Source organism: Eptatretus burgeri, chromosome 3, assembly GCF_056783735.1.
Source record: "Eptatretus burgeri isolate ZD-2024b chromosome 3, Ebu_testis_v1, whole genome shotgun sequence".
In the NCBI taxonomy this organism is placed as follows: domain Eukaryota; kingdom Metazoa; phylum Chordata; class Myxini; order Myxiniformes; family Myxinidae; genus Eptatretus; species Eptatretus burgeri.
The window spans coordinates 51875679-51899990 of record NC_140963.1 but is presented as its reverse complement, the minus strand read 5'-3'; the positions used below and the strand labels follow the sequence as shown (position 1 = coordinate 51899990).

General features: G+C 47.5%; 1 protein-coding gene across 5 annotated transcripts in view; it reads left to right on the top strand.

Moving 5' to 3' along the window:
* DYNC2I1 (dynein 2 intermediate chain 1) overlaps window positions 1–24312 on the top strand; it is a 245518-nt gene that overhangs the window by 79208 nt on the left and 141998 nt on the right. For all 5 annotated transcript variants that reach the window (XM_085873300.1, XM_085873299.1, XM_085873302.1 and 2 more), the window contains exons 6-9: window positions 1219–1315; window positions 10797–10923; window positions 17638–17734; window positions 19886–19971. In XM_085873300.1, the coding sequence (XP_085729426.1) occupies window positions 1219–1315; window positions 10797–10923; window positions 17638–17734; window positions 19886–19971 (407 nt within the window). The remainder of the gene's footprint in view (window positions 1–1218; window positions 1316–10796; window positions 10924–17637; window positions 17735–19885; window positions 19972–24312) is intronic.

Sequence of the window (24312 nt, the reverse complement as noted above, 5' to 3'; positions counted from 1 at the left end):
GCAATTGGGGTCTCTCCCAACTACAATTTTCTCTGATACTGATGCTTCTGTTTATGTTCATGTTGAGACTCTTGTAATAGCCATGCAAATATTGGTGGAGTTGATTATAAGCGAACAAAATTTAAGGCCACAAGTACTTGCAGGCACGATGGGTCCAGTGTCTTTCCCCTGCCTCTAATTTCCTCATTATTCCTTATAACTTATTGGCTTGAATATGCCGGACTGTTAAGAACTCAAAGCAGAGTTGAGCTGCTTTTGCTTGGGTTGAGAGACCTCTTGAGTCGCTGTTGTAGACGGAGGGGTAACAATATAGCTCAGTAGAGTGTTTGCTTCTGAGATGTCTAATCCTAGATTTCCCCCACCTCAGCTCCCTCTACGAGTTAAATGTGAGAAAAATTTGGCATCTATTTTTATGCCTCCGCTGATGAAGGCAACAGAGGCATTGTGTTTTTGGGTTGTCCGTCTGTAAGTCTGTGATAGGTTTTTCGTTACCGCGATAACTTAAGAACAGCTAAAGGGATCAAAGTCAAACTTGGTATAAATATCTACGATGATCTGGTAATGATAAACTGATTCGATTTTGGCATCAAGAGGTCAAAGGTCAGAGGTAATTTCAGGTGAAAATGTGATACTTGAGAACAGTTCTCTATCGAGTGCAGCCTGTGGCTGCTGGTTTGCGTCATTGGTTGGGACGCGGCTATGCCGCTGATGCAGTGTCCCACTTACCAGTACACTGGTACTCATTTTGCCAAACTCGGAAGGATGATAGGCTGAGTCAACCTCCTGGTGTATTTTAATTCGGCGGCCAACGGGGCTTGAACTCAGAACCCTAGGATCCCAAGCCGCCATCCTAACCACCAAGCCAACATCAGGCTTGAGAACAGTTGAAGGGATTTAAATCAAACTTGGAACAAATATGTATAATGATGTAATATTGTGGGTGGAGACATATCGGTTGATGCCGAAGAGTGACAGTGTAGTTTTACGTTGGCATCTGATCGCTTGTGACTATTTTTGGTAGTTTGGTAGTTTTGTGAGGTTTTTTGGTAGTTTTGTTGGTAGTATTTTTATTTATTTTTTTGTTGTAGTTTTGCAATGTGTTGGATCTATGAATGTTCTCGTGCACAATTTGTATATTTTTGACATTTTTCTCCAACCAGAAAGTTTGAGTTACCACCACAAAGTATGCACAGACTAACAGTGCATGTTCCTGTGCAGGAGTTGGGGAGGAAAAATGTATCCACTGTCCATTGTTCAACTTCACAACAGTGGAAAATGAAAGGCGAGTTGGAACGGGGCAGCCATCTCATTTCAGGTACTTTGTCATAGCAACCCCCGCAATAGGCAGAATCACATGTATTTGCCAAAGAATGTGTTTGCAAATCCAAAGATTGATTCATTAATCCATTGCAGAACGTATTGGAAGAAAAATAACACAAGAGTGATTGTTCAGTTCATGGGTTTAAATTGTGAAAAGACTCAGTATAAAATATAATTTTGTGAATTTTCTTCATGGATTTTTTAACTTGAAGGTTTGAACTTGCTGATAAATCACTGGAGTTTGTATCTACCTTGTATTGATAGAATAGGCTGGCTGAGGGGTTGAAGCAGGACGGGATTATGAAGGCAGGTAAAGAAAGACAGCTGAAACTGTGAAAGGTAAACCATCTTTCAAACCTACCTACCATGGACAAATAGGCTTGCGATACAAATAATCATCATGGCTTTGAATTCCAGAGCTTCAAGGAGGGATACATGGGATGTTGGAGCCTCTATCAACAACGGTGAGCTATATTCTGTCATGCTTCAGATGAATGCCTTACACCTGATGGATTGTTGTGTAATGTCGATGAAGAACTTAGCATGACAAAGAATACACGTCCCTTACCTGGTCGAGGAGAGCAGTCTGGAGATGTGGCGAAACCAAGTGAGGTCGTGGAAGATGTGACACTTCTAAGCTTCAGAGACTGGGCCTCTGCTCACAGTCGGTCACACAATGAGATGGAAAGATTGGGCAGACGATTCTTGCAGAGGGTTTGTGTGATGGCATGTCACTTGATGGGAATAACTATTGTATTCCATGGTTTGGACCAGAGTATATTTTTTGTAGGACAGGTCAGTGATATTGCTGCATACTGTCATTGCTGGGTTTCAGGGGTGCATAACATGCCATTGAGTCTTCAACAAAATAGTAATGAATGTTGTCAAAGGTAGCTGAAAGAATACCTCTGAATCATCCATCCCAACTCAAAGATAGCTGTTTGGCTCTTTTATCCTGCCATTAGGAATGCCAGCTGCAAATAGTTTCTCCGTAGTAATTAAGAATCTACCGATCATTTGTCTACTCAGGTTAGGGTTAGTAACAATATTGAGCAGGAAGTGGTTTTCTTCAACTTTATCTTCACACTTATCAACTTAATAACTACATGCCCCATTTAACCTCCTCACTACACAAGCAAGTTCTGTTTGCGACATCATAAAACATCTCAGGCCCAGGCCTAAATGTTGAATAAAGGATCAATACTTGTGTCGCCTTTGTATCCTTTACCTGCAAAACTTTTCAGCTGAATTTGAGTTTCACTTCCACCAAACCCCCCCTCCCCCACCCCATACTATGGACCTGCTTATAATGGATTTGTACATATTGTTGTGGTTACCAAATTCGCAAACCACCATTCAGGTCCCTTAGGTGAGGTATCTCGGTAAGTACATGTGTAGTTAGGCCCAAACCCGTTGTCTAGTGGGAATACATGTCGTTTATGCGTGCTGCGACTCTTCAGGATAGCCGTTTTTCTTTTGCTATCTTTATTTTGGACCAACCGCCATGATTACCACCACAACCACAACATCAACCACCAACCACAACGCCGCTTCACCACAACCGCCACGACCTTCCCGTCACACCTCGCAACCGTCGCATCGCCACCGTTGTTGCCCCGCTGTGGGTACCGGTGTTGGACTCGTGCAGGGCGCGCGCCGAACAGCGTGTACAAAATCACGGATTTTGTGCTTCAAAAACGGATCAAAAACGACACACGCCCACTTTTTGCCGTCCAATCGGTGAGCGAGGGGCGAATTGGCCCCGCCCCCAGGGCGATCGATATATGCAAATTTATGGATCAAAAAGCCTTCACGCCCACTTTTTCTCGGGCCAATGGGGAGCGAGGTGAAAGGTCGAAGGGAGGGGGTCAAAGATGAGAGGGCGAAGCTACGGGGCTGATAAAAGGACCGTGTTCGTCAGTCCAGGGAGTCCAGAGGCGGAGAGTAGGAGAGTCCAGAGGCGGAGAGTAGGAGAGTAGGAGAGTCGGAAACAGAGAGTCAAGACTTCGCGGGCGGTGGAAGGAGCTGGTCGTCGTGTGCGTTGGAGTCGGAACGGAGGGGACGGAGCTGTGGAGAGGCGGCGAGGGCGGACGAGGGGGTGCTCGCGTCGTGCAGGGAGCTGCACCCCTGGGAGGCCGACAGCGCGACCTGGCCGAGGTGGAGACGCTCGTCGCGGGATAATAAAAATCCTCTATACCCCGAGCATCAGCAACCCCCTCCTGTTTCCCCCCGCGCTGAGATAGTGCGACCAAGGGGGCCCCTTTCCCACCCCCTACCAGACACTGTCCGCGAGGCCCGCGGAGTTGAGGCGCCATCGCCGCTCCGCGTCTCATCACCAGACGGGTAGGCGCGACCCGGTCTCGGCCTCAGGCCCGCCTCATCCTTGAGGGTATTCTTTTCCTTGGTTTTGGGTATGTGTTGTCGGCGCCGTCTGTGAAGTAGAATTGTATAAGTGTTGCCGTGTGCTCGGTAGTCGGTATTAGCTCTGCATTGTGTTTTCGCTTTTACATTTGCTTTTTGTGTAAATTACATTGTGTCTTTTCTGTGTGCATTTGGTGGAATTGTATATGTGTGCTCCCGTGTGCCGCGAATAAATGTGCTTTGTGTCGAACTGTTTCCCGCTTCGCCTCGTCGTTTCCTTCATTGAATCCTCATCTTGCTTCACGTAAAGGGTTGGTAGTGGGCTGAATACGCCCGATAATTAATCGAACCGTCGAGGTCGACGATAACACCGCTCGGTTATTCTGATAGTACGGAACGGGTCGCTTAAGTGGCCCGTGTCCGAAGTCGACCTGCGGCGAGGTGCGATCGCCCGGTCTACCCTCCGCGTGGGTACTTAGGTAGGTCGAATTTGGCGAGCAACCCTATCCCACGCGGGGGCTGATTGGCTCGATCGCGGTGAGACCGAAAGGTCCACCCGTGACTGGTTCCCGGCGTTAGTCCGAGAGGGTCACGACTGGATTGTCTGTCCGGTGGGCGACGTGCCGCGATTCGAGTTACGTGGCCGTCAGCACGCCGGCGGGCGCGAATACCGCAACACTGGTGTCAGGTCGTGCGATACAAATTCATCGCCCTCCTCGCGGCACTGGTATTGGAGAGCGGGACAACAGGCTCTCCTGTCTCCAGCGAAATTCACGGGAATCGGTCCAGGGGTGAGAGAAGCGACCCCCGATTCCCTCCAAATTACGAGCGAGCAAATTAACCCTTCAAGAGAAGCAAGATGGCGTCTCAAGGCGAGCGGGAGCCGGGGGTATTAGAAATGGATGTAGAATGTGTAGAATCCATGGTCCAGGATGGAATCCCCGAGCAGGAAATGTTGATTGTGCAGGAACACGGACTCGCCCAACTGAACCCAGAGCCCGAAATAGGAGCGGCAGCGGCCGCGGTGTATGACACCTCCCCCTCCCCTCTCCACCAAAACCCGCCGACCCTTGCCGAAACGGCTCACCCAAGCGCACCCGACATGGCCCAGCTATTCGCCATGCTGGCGGCAATGACAGCGAAAATGGATGCAAACGCAAATGAATTTATAAACGAAATGAAAAGCATGGGCAAGCAAATGAAAAAAGAAATGAAAGAACTACGGGGTGAGACGCAGAACATGGGCCGATGCCTGCAGGCGGGCATGAAGGCCGTGAGCAGGGAACTTAAAATGGCGACTCCACGTGTGGGAGCAAACGAGCTGGAAGGGGGTGCAACGGCTGACAGGCCCGCGGTGGAGGCGGGTAAGGAAAAAGTAATTCGGGAGACAAGAGACGAGGTGAAAGTAATTGCGAGGGAGAGAAAAGAACAATTAATACGGAGAGCAAGGATGAGGTACGCGGAGATCGTGAAAGAGCAAGGAGTGAAAAACAGGGAAGGACGGGAGCGACTTAAAGAGAAAGCAAGGTTGACCTACATAAAGATAAGGGAAAGACGCCAGAAAGAAGCAAAGACCAATAAACACGATGAAGACGGGGTAAGTGACGCGCACACACACGGAGGTAGTGGAGGACAATGGGGGTGAGCTCGCGGAGCGTGTAGGGACCCAGTGCGAGCACCTGGAGGGCCTCCTCCAGGAACGAGGGGAGGGAGTCTGCCCCCTTGAGGCGAGTCACGACCAGGTGAGTTCGGTCGTGCTTTGCGAGGTTGAGGGGAGGAGTGCTGTGGACAGGTGCACGGAAAGCTTGGGGGGTATAGAGGCCCCGGAGACCCTTGTGGGGACACGAATCCCCAGTGTGGTTGTCCCTGTGTGTGTGGTGCAAGGTGTGAGTGCGTCCCCGTGTGTGGAAGCGACCCCGTGTGTGAGTGGTATGGTGGCGATGGTGCCGGAGTACGTGCTTCCCAGCACGCCGTGTGTGGATGAGGCACCGCGGGTGAGTTCCCCCGCGTGTGTGGATGAGGCACGGAGTGTGAGTGAGGAACCGCGGTTGAGTGCCCCCGCGTGTATGAGTGGGGCACGGTGTGTGGATGAGGCACCGCGGGTGAGTGCCCCCGCATGCGTGAGTGAACGGCCGTGTGCAAGGTCGCTGTGTGCAAGGGAGACCGTGTGTGTGAGAGAGCGGTATGTGAGGGAGATGTCGGTTGGCATGCGGGAGCACGCAGCCGCGTCTCCCGGTGTGAATGTGATGGAGTGGACTGTGTGCGTCGTAACACGCAGGTATGAGTGGGTCGAATGGCGACGACGGCGACATGGGAGGAACGAAAGCCGAGTAGCGGCTGTAGTTGTTTCGGGGACCGTGCCGGGTTCGCCCAGCAGTGAGCACGCGGTTCGTGCTGTGCAACGCACGAGACCGCCACGTGCTCGCTTGCGAGAGTGAAGTCCCGGTCCGGAAACGCACGCGGTGGATTTGCCGATCCCGCGGACGGACAAAGTTTAGGCAGGTAAATGGATTTGGATCGGACGGGTTCTCCACGCGATCGTGTGTGTTAAGCTCCAACGGGCAAAGCAGATGTGTTCGCGTGGGGAACCCCTCGAGACGTGGGGCTTGTTTTTTTTCTGCGCACGGTGACGTCATGGCTGCACGTGGGGTTGGAATCCGGCAGGAGGGGTATCTCTGCCGGATGGCACCGTCCAAGGAGGGACGAGGAACACGTGCAGCTGCATGACGTCACGGGCAGGTGCAAAGTGCGCGAGTTGCCGCGCAGGTGCTGCGCATGGAAAAAAAAAAGGAAAAGCAAGCCTCACTTTCGGGTGCACAGGATTCCTGGGCAAGGGGTGAAAGACCCCCTTACCCGGGGCACAGGATGGAAACAAGTTAGGGGGAAGGGTTAGCTTAGCTAGACCGGCTCCATGGGGCAGGGTTAAGTCCTCATGGGGCCCGTGGAATGGATTAGTTAGAGGGATTGTAGCCAGATTTAGGTTGGGAAATAAAATGAGTTAGGAGACAGTGACAGACTTGTGAATGTGTAGTGGGGACGTAGCTTAGCTACGTAGTGTTAAAAGGAACGTGCTATAGTTTAAGGGACGACGTGGGAGCACGAGTTAGTTAGGGGATGTAGATAGAAGGATGGCAGAGTTCAGCGGTGAGTGTGTTGAAGAGTTGTGGGTTGTGAGGTGAGTACGTGTACATGTTGAGTGAGTGAGGCCAGCGGGTCTGTGTGTGTGGAGTGAATGGGGAATGCATGGTGCGATGAGTGATTGGGGGGAGGAGTGACTCCCGCCCAAGGGACCCCGGGGTCAGTGTAGAGTGAGTTAGCTGGGTTAGTCAAATTGAAAAATGGAGGTCGTTTTGTTGTTGGTGGGAAAGTAGGCTCGAGACCCATTTGGAGGGGTGCAGGAGCCCTGTTGACGGGCTTGGGAGCATGGCTGCGAAAGGTGAGTATCGCTGAGTGGGTACCCCGGGCACCAGGCTAGTCGGCCGTGGTAGGCCAAGGGCCCATGGGGGGCCGGGATAGAGTAGTGGGCACGGGTGCGCCTGCTTGGTGCGGGGGCCCGGAGCGCCATTAGCCGCGTGGGCAGTGTTGTGGGCACGGGTGACCCTCGGAAAGGGGCCCGGGAGGCCGGCCTGCCACGTGTGCGTTTCAGGGGAGGTGCCATGGGGGGCACTCCCCGGTGTTAGGGAGCTGGTAGGCTCGGAGGCAGTGTAGTGCCCGGGGGTGCCATAGCGGGAGATTCGGCAGAGGGTCGTGCCTGCCAAAGGGAGCCACGTGTCCCAGCCAGGAGACCGTGTGAGGGCACGGAGAGAAAATTGGGGGGCGAGGCCCGAAATTGTGAGGACACCAACACAGGCGACGGGAATCTGGGTTGTTAGAACCAATACTTTAAGCGAGAGGCGCTTGTTGAAAGCCCCGGGGTAGTTTAACAGTTAAATGGATAGGGTAGATTAGGAAGTGTACCCCTCCGCACCATCCATCCCCTCGCTGTCGTTGTGGGCCGCTGGACCGACTTTGGTTATAGATCGCCGAACTCTGGGGAGGCCATTCTGAGGCTTCGTTGGGCCTCGACACAGGACGTTAGCTCTCCCTTGTTCCCCTCCGGGATGGGAACGTAGGGGTTGGGAGTAGGCTAGGTGACAGGATAGGTTAGCCGAACAAGGACGATAAAGGGGGTTAGGGGACGATTTATAGTGGGGGAGTAAAAATAAAAACAACAGAAAAAAATTAAGTTGGGGCTAAATTGGGGTTTGACAAATTAAGGGAGTGGGTATGTACAGTGACAGGCAAAGGCGATAGGTTGGGAGGGAGACAGGTAGGTAGGTCCAAGTGGCCAGCACCACCGCACTCCCTCCACCAACCTCCACTGAACGGCAAAGGCTGGCCAGCTTCATCTGCAGCTGCTTAGCTGCAAGGCCTGTGCCGGCTGGATCGTCTGCCGGCTGGCTGTTTTTCTGCAAGGCCTGTGCCGGCCAGTTCATCTGCTGGCTGTTTTTCTTCAAGGCCTGTGCCGGCCAGTTCATCTGCCCGCTATGTTTGCCTGCAGCGGCCTTCTTCTGCGGGCTGTGTTTGCCTGCTCACCTTTGCCATGCCATGCCCACTGCCCATGTTCACCAGCCCCGTTCAATTTTGCTTTGCCCCCCCCCCTGTTCATTGCCATGTGCGCCAGGATCGTAAAAGCAACAGTTTGCAAGCTGCGAGAACTGCCCCGTTGGCAGCTACAACACGGGCCTGCAGTGGCGGCCCGTGCACCGTGTTTGTGTTCATGCATCCATTCGTTGTGCTCATTGCGTGTGCCACTTGAGCTGGCACGGAGACTGCGTTTGTGCAGCCCATGCACCGTTGTGGTTCACTGCGTTCAGTTCAAAAGGGAAGGCCTTGGACTGCGTGTGAGCAGCCAGCCACGTTCCCTGTCACCTGCATTGTTTTGAGCCAGAGACTGCATGCGGGCAGCCTGGCTCCCTGCTAACTGCTTTTCTTTTGCAGAGTTCAATGATCCTGGGCCATGGTTTAGTGTAAAATTTGTAAGTTAAGGTTAAGATGTACTGTAAATATGAGTGCGCCCCCGGCATGTATGTCTTAGCGCCGGCAATTTTATTTAAGTCGTCCGTGTGAGTGAGTTTGTTTAGATAGTTACGCAGCCCTCAGGTTATTTATTTTGGGGGACACGAATACCATGAATGTCGCACTCAGGGATCCGTAGGTAAAATGTACTAGGGGAAAACTACACATGATGGCACACGAAAATTTGATGACTCGGGACGAGTCTGTAAAAAGGGGAGGGGGTAGTGTTGTGGTTACCAAATTCGCAAACCACCATTCAGGTCCCTTAGGTGAGGTATCTCGGTAAGTACATGTGTAGTTAGGCCCAAACCCGTTGTCTAGTGGGAATACATGTGGTTTATGCGTGCTGCGACTCTTCAGGATAGCCGTTTTTCTTTTGCTATCTTTATTTTGGACCAACCGCCATGATTACCACCACAACCACAACATCAACCACCAACCACAACGCCGCTTCACCACAACCGCCACGACCTTCCCGTCACACCTCGCAACCGTCGCATCGCCACCGTTCTTGCCCCGCTGTGGGTACCGGTGTTGGACTCTTGCAGGGCACGCGCCGAACAGCGTGTACAAAATCACGGATTTTGTGCTTCAAAAACGGATCAAAAACGACACACGCCCACTTTTTGCCGTCCAATCGGTGAGCGAGGGGCGGGTGGCCCGCCCAAGGGCGATCGATATATGCAAATTTATGGATCAAAAAGCCTTCACGCCCACTTTTTCTCGGGCCAATGGGGAGCGAGGTGAAAGGTCGAAGGGAGGGGGTCAAAGATGAGAGGGCGAAGCTACGGGGCTGATAAAAGGACCGTGTTCGTCAGTCCAGGGAGTCCAGAGGCGGAGAGTAGGAGAGTCCAGAGGCGGAGAGTAGGAGAGTAGGAGAGTCGGAAACAGAGAGTCAAGACTTCGCGGGCGGTGGAAGGAGCTGGTCGTCGTGTGCGTTGGAGTCGGAACGGAGGGGACGGAGCTGTGGAGAGGCGGCGAGGGCGGACGAGGGGGTGCTCGCGTCGTGCAGGGAGCTGCACCCCTGGGAGGCCGACAGCGCGACCTGGCCGAGGTGGAGACGCTCGTCGCGGGATAATAAAAATCCTCTATACCCCGAGCATCAGCAACCCCCTCCTGTTTCCCCCCGCGCTGAGATAGTGCGACCAAGGGGGCCCCTTTCCCACCCCCTACCAGACACTGTCCGCGAGGCCCGCGGAGTTGAGGCGCCATCGCCGCTCCGCGTCTCATCACCAGACGGGTAGGCGCGACCCGGTCTCGGCCTCAGGCCCGCCTCATCCTTGAGGGTATTCTTTTCCTTGGTTTTGGGTATGTGTTGTCGGCGCCGTCTGTGAAGTAGAATTGTATAAGTGTTGCCGTGTGCTCGGTAGTCGGTATTAGCTCTGCATTGTGTTTTCGCTTTTACATTTGCTTTTTGTGTAAATTACATTGTGTCTTTTCTGTGTGCATTTGGTGGAATTGTATATGTGTGCTCCCGTGTGCCGCGAATAAATGTGCTTTGTGTTGAACTGTTTCCCGCTTCGCTTCGTCTTTTCCTCTATTGAATCCCCATCTTGCTTCACGTGAAGGGTTGGTAGTGGGCTGAATACGCCCGATAATTAATCGAACCGTCGAGGTCGACGATAACACCGCTCGGTTATTCTGATAGTACGGAACGGGTCGCTTAAGTGGCCCGTGTCCGAAGTCGACCTGCGGCGAGGTGCGATCGCCCGGTCTACCCTCCGCGTGGGTACTTAGGTAGGTCGAATTTGGCGAGCAACCCTATCCCACGCGGGGGCTGATTGGCTCGATCGCGGTGAGACCGAAAGGTCCACCCGTGACTGGTTCCCGGGGTTAGTCCGAGAGGGTCACGACTGGATTGTCCGTCCGGTGGGCGACGTGCCGCGATTCGAGTTACGTGGCCGTCAGCACGCCGGCGGGCGCGAATCCGCAACAGTATCTTTGTCTGACACATGCACCTTTATACTGTACATGCATCTCAGTATTTTTCTTTTTTCCCAGTTTTATACCATGAAGACTCAATCCTCAAAATGCTTGCTTTTTGTATCCACACACAGACGGCGGAATGAGGAGCTGTATGGTCTTCTAACATTGGATTTGGTTTCCTTTGAGCTTTTAGACTTGCCTCCAGTAAGTGCTTATGACACTTACATCTTGGCTTTTGGTCGTTCTGGAACAAAGCAGGTAAGGTGCTTTGCTTACACTGTCCATATTGACTCCTACAATGTTTGAATTTTCACAGGGTGGCACCCTAAAAAATTGACGTTTTTCAATTCCAATCAAAAAGAATGAATATATATATATTGAGCAACAATGTATTCTTCAAACATAAACAATATTACTTGGAGATTCATTTGTCTTGCACAACATGGTCAATGTGATTACCGTTTTGGTTTTGCACTTTCTTCAACCAACATGAAATAATTTGCTATAGTCTGCATCGTAAGATCTCATCGATTGAGTTACACAATTCCACAACTTTTCATCTCCATGAGAGTTTGTGGCCTTTGTGTGAAGAGCTAACTTTGAATGTCCCCAAAGGAAAAACAAACAAATGCATGGATTTAAATTTGAGTGATCAGTGGGTCATTCTATTTAAAATAATCGCTGCGTGTGTGAAAACTTGAGAGAAGCTATGAGGTCTTCAAAAGTTTAATGGAGAAAGCCAAGGATAACTCTCACATGACGGGAGTTGTACCATCCTGGGTGGACCATTGTATGCTCACATCGAAGTCCTTGTTTCATTGATGCAGTCAAAAGTGGTTTTGAAGCATGACACAATTAACTATCACTTCAAGTAACAGTTTAGTGATGTATTTTGTGATGGGTAATGCCTGCAATTGCTCATTACCAATCTGCAAAAAAAAGAAAACTATCATTTCATGCACTGCCCCGAGGATGAGTAAGATATGGAAGCTAAAGAAAACCGCATCGATAGCTCAAGTCCAGCAATGGAAAACTCCACCAATGCATTAGCAGGCGTTAAAGGTTTGTCAGTAATGGATCATAGATTTAGTCGTTCAATGAAGGTACATTTTAATGTAGTTGCACAATTTAAACAAAACGACCACTTATGCCTGGTCCATTTAACGCTTCATTTTCTCACATGTCCATCTTAGGTTGTTTTTCACACTCGATACCTTTTCTTTTTTGCACTTGTCAAAGCTTAAGGCGCTGTCACACCTTGACGATTTAGCCAGTGTATGCCGACTTATGAAAAATTTGTCTAAAACGCTGGTACACGTCGAATACGTTATGGGTAAGTTTTGTATACGTTAAGAGCACGCTGAAAAACACTGCCATACGTTGTAGTACGCTGGCTTTCATCGTTGTACTTTGCGGTTGTCCTCAAATTTTAGCATGCTTGAAATTTTACGATGTATGCCAGCGTATGACTCACACGTTCCACTACGCTGGCCATAAGTTGTAGGCACGTTATGCGATCGTTGACGCATGTCGACACACGTTACTTGTAAGTTACTCAAAGTCGAAACACGTCGAGGTAATGATTAGCGTACCCGAAACTTATTTATAACCTATGAGTAACGTGTTGTAGGCACGTTATGCGATCGTTGACACACGTCGAGGCACGTTACTTGTAAGTAAATCATGTCGAAACATGTCGAGGTAATGCTTAGCTTACCCAAAACTTATTTCTAACCTATGAGTAACGTGCTTTGAACCTATGCGTAACTTTCCTCCAACGCATATTGACGTATGTAGACGTATTTGATTGACGTCTTCCGGACGACCACAGAACTTACTGAATAGTTGCGTATTGGCAGCGTTTAAAAAAACAACAAAAAACAACAATAACTTCCGATATTTCGTCACGTGCCGTTACGTCACGTCCGATTGCCTCTTCAGTTTGCTCATGTCTTATTCTTAGTTCCTCCTCAGAATATTTCTGTTTGAGGATATTGTCACGTCGACGTCGAAACTTAAAAGCAAATGTCCGAATATATTTTAAAACTCGTGATAGACAAAAAAAATAAAAAAATAAACAACAACAACAACTTCACGTATTTCGTCACGTGCCTTCACGGAGCCAAGGAGGAAAAAAAAATGTGCCTTGACGGAAAAAATAAGTTTCGGGTACGCTAAACATTACCTCAACGTGTTTCGACTTATGAGTAACTTACAAGTAACGTGTGTCGACGTGTGTCAACTATCGCATATCGTGCCTGCAACTTATTCCCAGCGTAGCGGAACGTGTGAGCCATACGGCGAGTACGTCGTAAAATTTTCAGCATGCTTGAAATTTCACGACGTACGAGACGTACCACGAAATATGACAGCGTACTTTATCGTTTTTGAGTGTGCTTTTAACGTATACATAACTTACCCATAACGTATTCGACGTGTGCCAGCTTGGTTTGGCAAATTTTTTATAGGCCGGCATACGCTGGCTAAATCGTCAAGGTGTGACTGCGTGGTTGACACTTTCAATTTTTAGGCGGTTTTGATTTAAATCGGCGTGCAGCAGGTTTTTAACAGGCTACGCCACGTGATCGTCGGCGATACGTGCAGCGCGCTATGCCTAAGTTAAACTATCGTTGGGCATAGGTTGTGAATGCCGACAACAGGCTAAGCATTCGTTGGTATAAGTTATCTATAAGACAATGAAACGTTCTGTGCCCGTTACTAATATGTTAGGCATACGACCAACACGTTATGAATACGACCAAAACTTAAAAAAAACCCATCAAAATTTCAGCATACGCCAACGTTTTACATACATTTTTATACGTTGCCATTGCTGGCTAAATCGTCAAGGTGTGACAGCACCTTTAGCAACAGGTCATTGATGTAATGCTTTGTGGTAAAAACCACCTTGCAAAGGTGGCCCCTCAAAAGAATGGCACATTCCATCAGGAATTGCACCATATTCAAAGCAATTTAGCTGTCAGATTCACTCCCACAAGGATTTCAACACAGAAACAAACTAGTCATAGGTGGGCACTTGATCAATTGAGCTATCAAATTGCCCCCAAAACATCTCACCTTTTGTGAGTAAGTAACAATTGGAGCCATGTTTGCAGCAATATTGTTTGCAAAGACACAAACAAGCTTCAAATAATTATGGGAGAAGCGCAGGTTGTCGTATGTCGTACATCTGTTGTCCTGTGAAACCGTCAGTTAAATTCCCACGTGACATCACATACCTGCGTGAAAAATGCAACTGACACTGGAAAAATGCATCAACAAAAAGAATTATCACGTGTGTGGCGTATTGTTCATCTGGTAATGATACCTCCAAATGCACCTTTTCCTGCTTCCATAGAATGAGGACTAAATTTTTTGAGACAACTTTTTCAATAGCCTTGCAGACTAAATTTGTGGGACTAAGAAAAAGTATTTTAGCATTGACGGCTCAACTAATGTTGAGCTCGTCGCGGTGGGAGGGTAAAATCCCGCAATGCCCCAAGCTGTTTAACTCCTGAGGAGACGTTCCGAATTAATGGTGGACAACGCACTGCACACACGAGTCGTGAGGAGATGCACGAAAACCTTAAAGGTTTTTTAAAACCAATGGGTTTATTTCCCAAACCACAATAAAAAGAACCAGAGATGATGTAATCACAACGGAGGAGACGACGGCGGGCCGAGACTGGGAAAACTAGAAGTGCACTCGGTAGAGCGCATGCCTCCACCACGCAATGCCTGATCCAGTAGAACATATCGGGCCCAATACATTTTTGAAATATGCCATGTATATCGTTTTTGGCCCTATCTCTGTGGTGAAGAATCACTTTAAAAATTAAATAATTCTCGGATCCAGATTTGGATTCAGATCTTCATCAAGATCGAATCAATTTGTCCTTGTTACACACACAACGTGGCGCCACGTTTCGTCCGAATCCGTCCACAACTTTTTGAGATAATGTGTTATATATCGGTTTAGCCCCATCTCTAAATGGTGAAGAATCACTTAAATTTTCAGATCCAGATGCAGATTCGGATCTTCACCAAAATCTAATCAGTTCGTCCTTATGACACACCCAACCTGTCCACAAAATTTCATCCGGATCTGTCAATAACTTTTGGAGATATCCAGCACACAAACAAATAGACAAACAAACAAACAAGAAGAATATGTCAGTTGTGCAGAGACTTGCAAAATCCATTAAACAAATTTGACGTCAAAAATATTTGGTGGTTGAATTAATTGACCTGAAATATAACTTCTCTTCAAATTTCAGTTTAATCGGATAAAAATTGAGGATTTTAGAAATACCACCTTAGTTGTTGACCTTGGACCTATGTTGATCTTTTGACGTCAAAAACATTAGACTTCTTCCTTATGACAAACTATACCATGTGGTGAAGTTTCATGAAGATCGGTTTGAAATTGTGACCTGTAGGCTACAAACAGACTAACAGACAGAATAACAAAATTGACTGACCAATATACTTGAAAAATCTTCAATTTTGCAAGTAACAAACAGACAGAAAGGGGTGAAAACATAACTTCCTTCACCTTTGGTGGTGGAGGTCAAAAGGGGACACAAAATTGATAAAAAAAAAATTATGTACAATGAGGTAAAATAAATCTAAAGAAATGAAGGCGCCTCACTGCGGACTCAGTCACAGATGGGGGAAAGGGAACAAAAACCAGGGGACTCAGCTCTGGCGGTAGCGGGGGCAAGCAGGCGATGGACGAGGTGAGCAGACGATGGCCAGGATGATCGTGAGGGACGATGAGGTGATGGGAAGGATGACGCACAGGCTCCGGTGACAAGCGATGGACACAGGCAGAGGCAGGCAGGTAGGACGACCTCCTCTAAACCTTTTCCCATCGTGTTCTCTGTTCTCCTCAGACCATGATCGCCTCACACACTCCCCTCAGGCTCGCACACACCAACAACCAGCCGTGTTCCCCCCATACCTCCAACTGCCTGATCAGGCTCCTCCTACTTCTCCCCGCGCAGCTCTCAGCCCCCTTGGAAGGTTTTTATAACTCCGCCTCCCCTCGCTCTCGAAGCCATCCAATCTCCGCCCCCCCCCTTTTCTCTCTCTTGCTAAGTCTCCAGGCACCCCCCCCCCAGTAGAGGTTACACGCACAATTTCCTTAACCATAATCCCAAACTAATTATTACCATGCACAACCCCCTGGTTGTTGCACATGCAAACAATACAATTCTTCAGCTAACGTTTCCTTACTTGTACATCAAGATGGTTATCTTCTCGCACACGCACCATGCAACTCTCCACATTCCCATCTGATCTATGGGAATATCGCACCCCCACCACAAACATCGCAGTAGTTTGGTGGTCGAATGAAATACCAAACATCACTGGACCGAGATTATCGAAGTGAGCCAAAAGCTCACTTTAGCCAAATAGTCACCCAGTCATTGTTTGGTTTGGTGATGCATGGCAACAGCATCTCATTCATTCTTTCGGCAAATCATGCTTCACCTGGAGCATTGGCATCAAGGTGGTGGTGTGCCACTGTCTTTATATTATGTGCCGCCACTCCTGCGGTCGCATCTCGGCATGGTCGCCCAGCTATATTTTCTGTTAAATCCAAGTTAGGTCACCAACTGAAAACATTGCACATTTGGCAGTTGTCAGAGGGCATTTACCTAGTAAATACTCTCCACTTAGAATACATGAGCACCCAACTCCAAAGACTCCACATGGATTTTTGCTGGTGAAAATACCATGTTGTAAGCTACTCGTGTCTCATATCTCTTACATGCTGTACTTTTATTTTTGTACAACAAAAGATTATCATGGTACATTGGTGTTGCATCCCCATTCCAATTGTACTTGACCTGAATAAAACTGCAGCTTTAAAATATGTAACGTTTACACAAAACATATGCTGCCACAGATTTGCTTTTCATACATTGTGAAGGCAGGTAGTTTAGGATGCTGGGAGGGAGTTGTGCTGGATATAATCATAGGCCTCCCCTATATATTTTTCTTTTAAGCAGGTGCAAGTGGTGAGTCTTCTCCACTCATATCTGCATGTCTGTTCACAACATTCTTGTCTCTTAACTGACCACCCCTGCTCTCCCCCTCCCCCTTGACTCCACAATCTCCCTGTGTAGCTTTTCATTTTTTTTTCCAACTTTTGAACTAAGAGTGTAAAATTAAATGATAATGAAATCTATTGTGTCTACCAACAGCATGCCTCATGGTTTGAGCAGCTCTCATGCAATGAAGTTTGTATGCAATACTGGATATCATTTGAAGTATAGAAGCTACAAATGATATATCCACTTTGTTTTGTTTGATATATCTATATATTTTTTTATTGTTCTCTGTAAATACATGTAACCAAAGCTTTTCAATAATTGTAATATGCATGTCAAATGTGGAGTCAAGGCAGAAGCAGAAGACGATTTCATAGCACACCACATCCCTGCACAAAGAATGCTGATATCCTTGGCCCTTGCAAATTAATAACACCCGACAAACTTATCCATGTCCAAGTACACATCATCAGATAATAGACCTTTCTGGAGACCACATGCATTACACAGCTGCACTCCCATCAGTGCTGCATGCAAAATGATGAATATCTCACATGAATATGTTTCAATTCCCTCAACTCAACTGTTTCAGTGTATTAACTCAGACTCTTTTCACATAACTTTGGTGACAGCTTCTCATTTTCTGGAAAGAAGCGCAATGAAATTTTATTGGAAAAGAAGCTCAATATTTTATGTTGGACATGCCCTCTCTGTCTTCAAGCTGTCTAATGCGAACAAATTTGGACCAAACCATTTTCGCCAAGGTTTTGCTAAAATCTCATATCTATAAATTGTCCAATGATGTTCCCTTAAAGATTATTCTAGAAGCTACTGTAATGAGTTCTTTCGATTGTTTGAAGTTATGGTTCACATTATCAACCTCGTATTATTTTTGTTGCTGTGTTTTGCACAGGTGTATGTGCAGTCAAATGAGGACGATGTGGACAAGGAAATACAGACGGAGGATGTTGAAATTTCAGACGTTTGGACCCAGTACCCACCCTGTAGAGGTGAGTGGGATCCAGGGAGGGAAATATTTGATGCATTTCTATTTTGTTTGCATACATAAGATGTTAAAGTTATTTTTAGCTGTTGAGAGCTGCAACAAAAACATTATGATAATGATAATGTCTCAGATGTGCCAATAAATAACTGATTCCCACTATTAGAAGCACCTGCTTCCCACTGGAGTGGCCAGGGGGTGGGGGGTTGGAAATTTTATTGGTTATGTTTGGGACACTAGGGACACTAACCCTAATAGCTTGGTTATGTTATAATCCTTCTTCAAACGTCTAATTCAAAACACCTCACTGCATTGGAAAATGTGGGGACAGGAATGCTGTATTGTAAATTGTGGAGACTTGTAATACCCTCCCCCACCTGGTGGCAGTGCTACACAGTACACATTTACGTAGAGAATTTGTATCCCCCTTCCACCCCTTACTCCCCCCCCCCCCAGACCACTGGCAAAGATAAAAACAACCCTATACAGTATTTGTGGTCATGCTGATCCGATGTAGCAACTCAGGATGTAATTGGCCCAGAACTATTGGAGTAGTGTGAGTAGACAGTAGTGCGACAACACAAACACACACCGGTCCGTGAATTATAGTCAGGATTTTGACCTCAAATTTAGTCGTTGAGAGAGTTGGGTAGTTGAGTTGTTATTCGATTACTGATCCCACCCACCCATTGGGCAGAAGTATTTGTATGTGTGTGCGCACGCCGTGTCGTGCCATGTATCTCAAAAACGAGTGATTGATCTCTTTGATGAAACTATTAGGTGGATTTGGCCTCTGAGTCCAGGATGGGGTAAAAGGGTAGAAAGGCCTTGTACTGACAGTGAAAAAAATGGGGTCACAGTGGGACATAACAACAAAGGGATTGAATGAAGACCAGCACCTATAATCAATTTCATTTCAGCAGAGAGTAATGCAGCTGCTATCTACCTGTGATGGGGATATTGCACACAATGTGTAGTCATCTGTAAAAAGGAATAGAGTTTTTGGAGAGGTCGTTTATGTTGACGAGGAACAAGACTCAGCCCAAGACGGCCTCAGGGCACCCCATCCTCCACCGGGTGAGGGGAGGAGAGGGTGCCATTGATAACAGTTTGACTGTGTGAGTGGAGGAATTAAGAAAGTCAGGTGTGAAAGTGGCCTTGTATTCCACAGGCAGCAACTTGGCAAGCAGCTCAGCATGGTGGACTGTGTCCAATGCCCGAGATACTGTATGTCCAGGGAGACGGCCCTTATCTCTTGTTTGAGATTTTGGATCTCCCCTAAGATATGTACAACAGCATGTCTGGAGTAGAATTCAACCTGATGCTGAGAGGTCAGGCTTTTTGTAAAGAAGAAAGCCAATGTCAGCAGCAATGATGGATTCCATGACTGATTTTAATTGGAAGTAGCTTCACTGGTTTGGAGATGAGAGGGTCTGTTTTTATATCCTTCTTGTGAAGTTGTTGTTGGTGGTGGTGTTGTGGTAAAGCCTTGTTGCATCCCCTCTCTGGTGTGTGCTTGATTTCTTTGGCTGCTGAGAGGGTGATTTTCAGTCAAATATCAACCCTGGCCCACCAGTTCTCTCTCTTTTTTTTCTTTACATGGTCTGTGGCTCATTTGAGGATCTGTAACATAAAATACACATGCACATATGCACATGGCCATAGACAAGCACATAAGACAACACCACCAGACTTGACTTCAGATAAACTCATCCCCACTGAGCTTTAGGGAAGTGACATCACTTCCCAGAGTACTTTGGGTACCACCACTGCGATCTTTATGATTTCTTTTTTTTCTATCCACACTCAATGCGGAAATTAAGAAGGAATCTACTCCCTCTGGGTGCCAAAACTGGTGGGGTTTGTCCATATTCTCTCTATCCTTTAAATGCTGAGTGTCGAGTGAGAAAGCAGCACATGTACAAGATAATCTTTTTAATCTTTTTAAAGTCTGGTATGTTTCGGCCAGCATAGGAATTAAACTGCCGACCTCACAGATTCAGAGCAGAGGTTCTATCAGCTATGCCACTGAGTTTGATTTGTAGATTAGGCCATTTGAATGGTCAGTTTTGCGAGTTTTGCTAATCTTTTGGAAAAAAATATTGCATTATTCAACACCTTTTCCCCTTAATCCTTACTGGCATTTCTGTATTCCAAGGTGCTTACAGCGATGGTATGGTGAGTGGTGCTGTGAAATTGGCACATTCAGGATGCTTGGCTCAATTTCTGCTGCGAGCGAGCACGGTGAGCCGCTAAAGCCTTTCAATATGTGTTGCACTTGTGTAATATCAAAAGCTTTTCAAAATGATGAAGCTCATGGATACAGACTATCTTCCTCATGGAGGAGGGAGTAACTTGGACCAACTCCTCTTCTTCGTTTTCATAAATGGCTTCTATGCTTCCTTGGAAAATTATCATTACCATTTTGTAGATAGCCTCTCTGACTCAACATTATCTCAGTTTTCCATCCCAAGAATAGAGTAACAGTGGTTGCATCCCTCACAACAGACCTAAATTACATGAAAAAAAACAGTCCAATAACTGGAACATTAATCGAGTTAAGTGGCACATCATCACTGTTTCTCCTTGCAGAGGCTATTATGCAATGCAACCACCTATCTACTTCTGTAATCAGCATTTTTGAAGAATTTCTAAACACGAGGGAGTCTTTTTTTTAATCTTCTTATTTTTTCCTTTTCTTTTTCATATGCATTGTCAAGGCTCATGGAAGAGCTGGAACACCGAATGGATCAGGACACAACAGAACAAAAGAAAGTCGAGACAGGGAGAGAAACACCAACAGCAGAGTTCAGGGACAAAATAGAGGCTTCGAAGATAAGGAATGTGAGGAAGAATGAGGGCTCGGGGAGGATGCATGGGATGTACAAGATGGATACAGAAGCAAACTCTCAGGAAGGAAGAACTGGAATTTTGAAGGATGTGGGCTTGGGGTGGGTTAATGGGGGTAGAAAAGATCATGGTTTTGGGGATGATCTGAGATGGTGAACAACTGTCTTGAAGACTTGGAGGGAAGAATGAGTTAGAAGAGGATGTGGAAGTTGGATACACAAGAGTTGGAAAAAGAGGAACAAATAAGCAGAGGTGAGCAGTGATTCTGAATTTTGGGGTTGATGGTGGGCTGTGTGTGTCGTGTGGAAACCTGGGGTGGGGGAGGGGAAGGGGGGAAGGGAGGGTGACAAAGAATGGACAGAGCAGAGGGTGCAGGACCAGAAAGGAGGTGACAGAAGACAGAGAAACCACTGACCTGTCTGAAATGGGAAAGGGATAGGCCCATAGACTCAGCTTCATCGCGAGAGATTCCAATAATCTTCAAGGCCTTGGTTTCACGATGTCAATCCTGAGATTGGTGTGAGGCAAGGTCACCAGCCCAGAGGGGAGTTTTGCACTCCATCAAGCTGCAGATGAAGATCTTGTTGGTGGAGAGGAGTTCAGGCGTGTCTACTTCTTCTTTCATGTGACATGTCTCTGAGTTGTTGGTCTATGATATGATGTTAGCTGTTTTCAGCCAGCCTCGGGTTGTTGCTATCCTCCCTCTAGGCAATGTATGGGGCAGTCTTGCACAAGATGATCTGCAGTCTGGGGGAGGCCACACTCACAGTCAGATTTATCAGTAAGGTCCCAGGAGAACATGTTGTGATGGAATCTGTCAACATCCGTTCAGAGCTGGTTAAGGTGACGCCACTCCTTCCTCGGCAGATCACAACCAGGCGGCTTGGTGGAACAGGGAAGGTTTGTAGAGGGCCACTGGGTTGGTAGGTATGCTGTTGCTGCATCTGCCACATGCGTTTGCTCAGGCCATCGTCTGCTGTGATGTGGTTTGAGCTACTCCAGTAAAGGGCTTGCGGATCTTCAATCTTTTGGGGGGTAGATCTTCTCTTATGTCAGGCGAGGTTGTATCAGATCTGTGACTTGCTTAAGGTAGCATGTAAACCCGTAACTAACCTGTTTTATGGTCGAGTTGTCGGCAAATAAACCATCTTCTGCACCAAGTTTTTTTTTGGTGAGGAGGATGTTTGGATATGGAAACCCAGCAGGACGAAAAACAAAACCTGTCAAAGGGTGGAGGAGCTCCTTGTGAGCCAATGCCCATCCATATCTTGTGCTCGTCCATATTCGTCACTCCTTGGGTGTCATTTCCCTTGTCTCGATATACTGTATATGCTCCGACTGAGGCTAGTGATCTCAATGTGAAGGAGGCATTGCCATGCTCGAGTCCATGGTTGATCAGTGCCCCAGACGAGATACTCTTCCAGTTTTGGTTGACTTCAATGCATTGACTGGCAATGATAAGGATGGTTATGAGACATGTAGTGGGGCAACTTAGCATAACAATTGTGCATTTTGTGAGGAAAGCACCAAATTTGGCACACTAGTAGCCCATCATATTATGAACAGATTTGGATATTGGGCCATGTCAAAATTTTTGATGGCAGTGGAAAATGGCTGCCACAGCCATCAACGGCTGAATTTGAGATGGCCCAATATCCAAATCTGTTCATAATATGATAGGCTACTTTTGTGCCAAATTTGGTGCTTTCCTCACAAAATGCACAATTGTTATGCTATATTTAGCTAAGTTTCCCCACTAATGTGTTGGTCCTCATGGGTCTGGAACTATGAACCAGAATAGCACTATGTTTGTTAACTTTGCAAGAAGTCGTGGACTGAGGGTGGCTGGTTTATGGTTTCAGCGCCCACAGTCTCATCGCTGGATTTGGTATTCCAATGCTGGTGGTGTGGCAAACGAGATTGACCATGTGCTCGTCGATGGTCGCGAGAGGATGATTCGCAACTGCAGGATCTACCAGAGTGCCCAATTCCTCAGTACCGACTACGGGCTTAATTGTTGTGGCATCTCTGAAGTTGCAGCTTAAATCAAGGAGAATGGTACCATCCCAGCCGAGGCTGGATGTAGACAAGCTCAGGGGTAAGAGAGTAGTTGAAGTGTTTGTGAACAGACTGAGTGGCGATTTGATTGGTCTGGGTGTTGTGGGGAATGCTGAAGAGTTGTGGCATGCTTTCAAGACTACCATTCTTGATGTAGCCGGAAGATGTCTTGGAACCCACTATCAGGCGAAGAGGAGCATTGTCTCGCAAGGGACACCGGATACAATTGACCAGCATTGCAGGGCCAGGATTAATGGCAGAGCTGAGCTGTTCAGGGAACTGAGGCTTAAAACTGTACGGGCTCTGAGGGCGAACAAGGAGACCTATGTGCGAGGAATCTGTGGAGATGGTAGAGCATCACCTGTGGAAGAGTGATTCCTGTCCTGCTTTCAAAGGAATTTGTGTATTGCGTTCCTCCAAGCCTGTCCCTCGGTGTGCAGCAGTTGGAACAGAGAGTGGTGGGCTTTTGACAGAGGAATCCGAAGTGAAGGCCCGCTCGGCCAGTTACTTTGAGCACTTGCAGCAGGCCGACCCACTGGCTGTTGAGTTGGATGACAGGGGTATAACTATCCCCATTGCTAACCCTCCAATCAACTGTGAACTACCTTCGTTTGTGGAAACGCAGGCTGTGGTGAACCATTTGAAAAGGGATATAGCCCTTAGGATCTGTGGCATCCATGCTGAACTTCTTAAGACTGGTGGAAATGTTGTACTCGTATCATTGCATGCAGTTCTGTGCTTTGGAGCACAGGCATCATCCCAACTAACTGGATAAGGGGCCTTATTGTCCCTCTCTGGAAAAGGAAGCAACAACTACCGAGGGGTGATGCTGCTCTCAGTGCTGGGCAAGGTCTTTGCTCAGATAATTCTTCACAGGGTTCGCCACCATCTGCTTGAGCACCAGCACCTGGAAGTCAGGCTTAACACCAAAGACGTCAACGATTGACGGTATCCTTGCTCGCCAGGTCCTCACTGCATGCAGACGAGAATTTCGGCAGGGGCTGCTCACAGCGTATGCTGATCTCCACCAAACATTTGAGTCAGTGATTTGGGATGCCCTCTGGAGAATTATCGGTCTTCGCATGGTGCCGTCAAAGTTGATCGATCTGATTTCTGAACTATACTCTGGTACAGAGAGTGCATCTCTGACTTATTTCTAGTTGTTACTGGAATTTGTTAGGGATGTGTATTGGCCTCCACACTCTTCATCGCTTGCATGGACTGGATTATGGGGAAGATGTCTGAGAGATCAAGCTGCGGTGCATCGCTTGGGAATGTCAAGATCTCTGACTTTGATTTTGCAAATGATGCAATCATCCTTGCAGAGACACTGGATATCCTTGTAGGGGTCTTTGAGGCACTGAATGAGGAATCGGAGCTGTTGGTCCTCTGGGTTTCCTGGGTCAAAATGAAGATCCAGGCTTTCAATAACATCTTGGATGCTGTTATCTTATCTCTGCATGTTTGTGGTGAGGAAGTTGAAGTCACAGAGAGATTCACTTACCTTGGCAGTGATATGCATGTCTCCACATATTATGAGCCAGAGGTCAATAGACATTTGGTTCGAGCCTGGGAAATCATGGATTCACTGGATCATGGGGTGTGGCGCTGTCGGTACCTACGTCGGAGGACGAAGATCCAAGTGTTCAGGTCCTTAGAGCTTTCACTCTTGCTCGA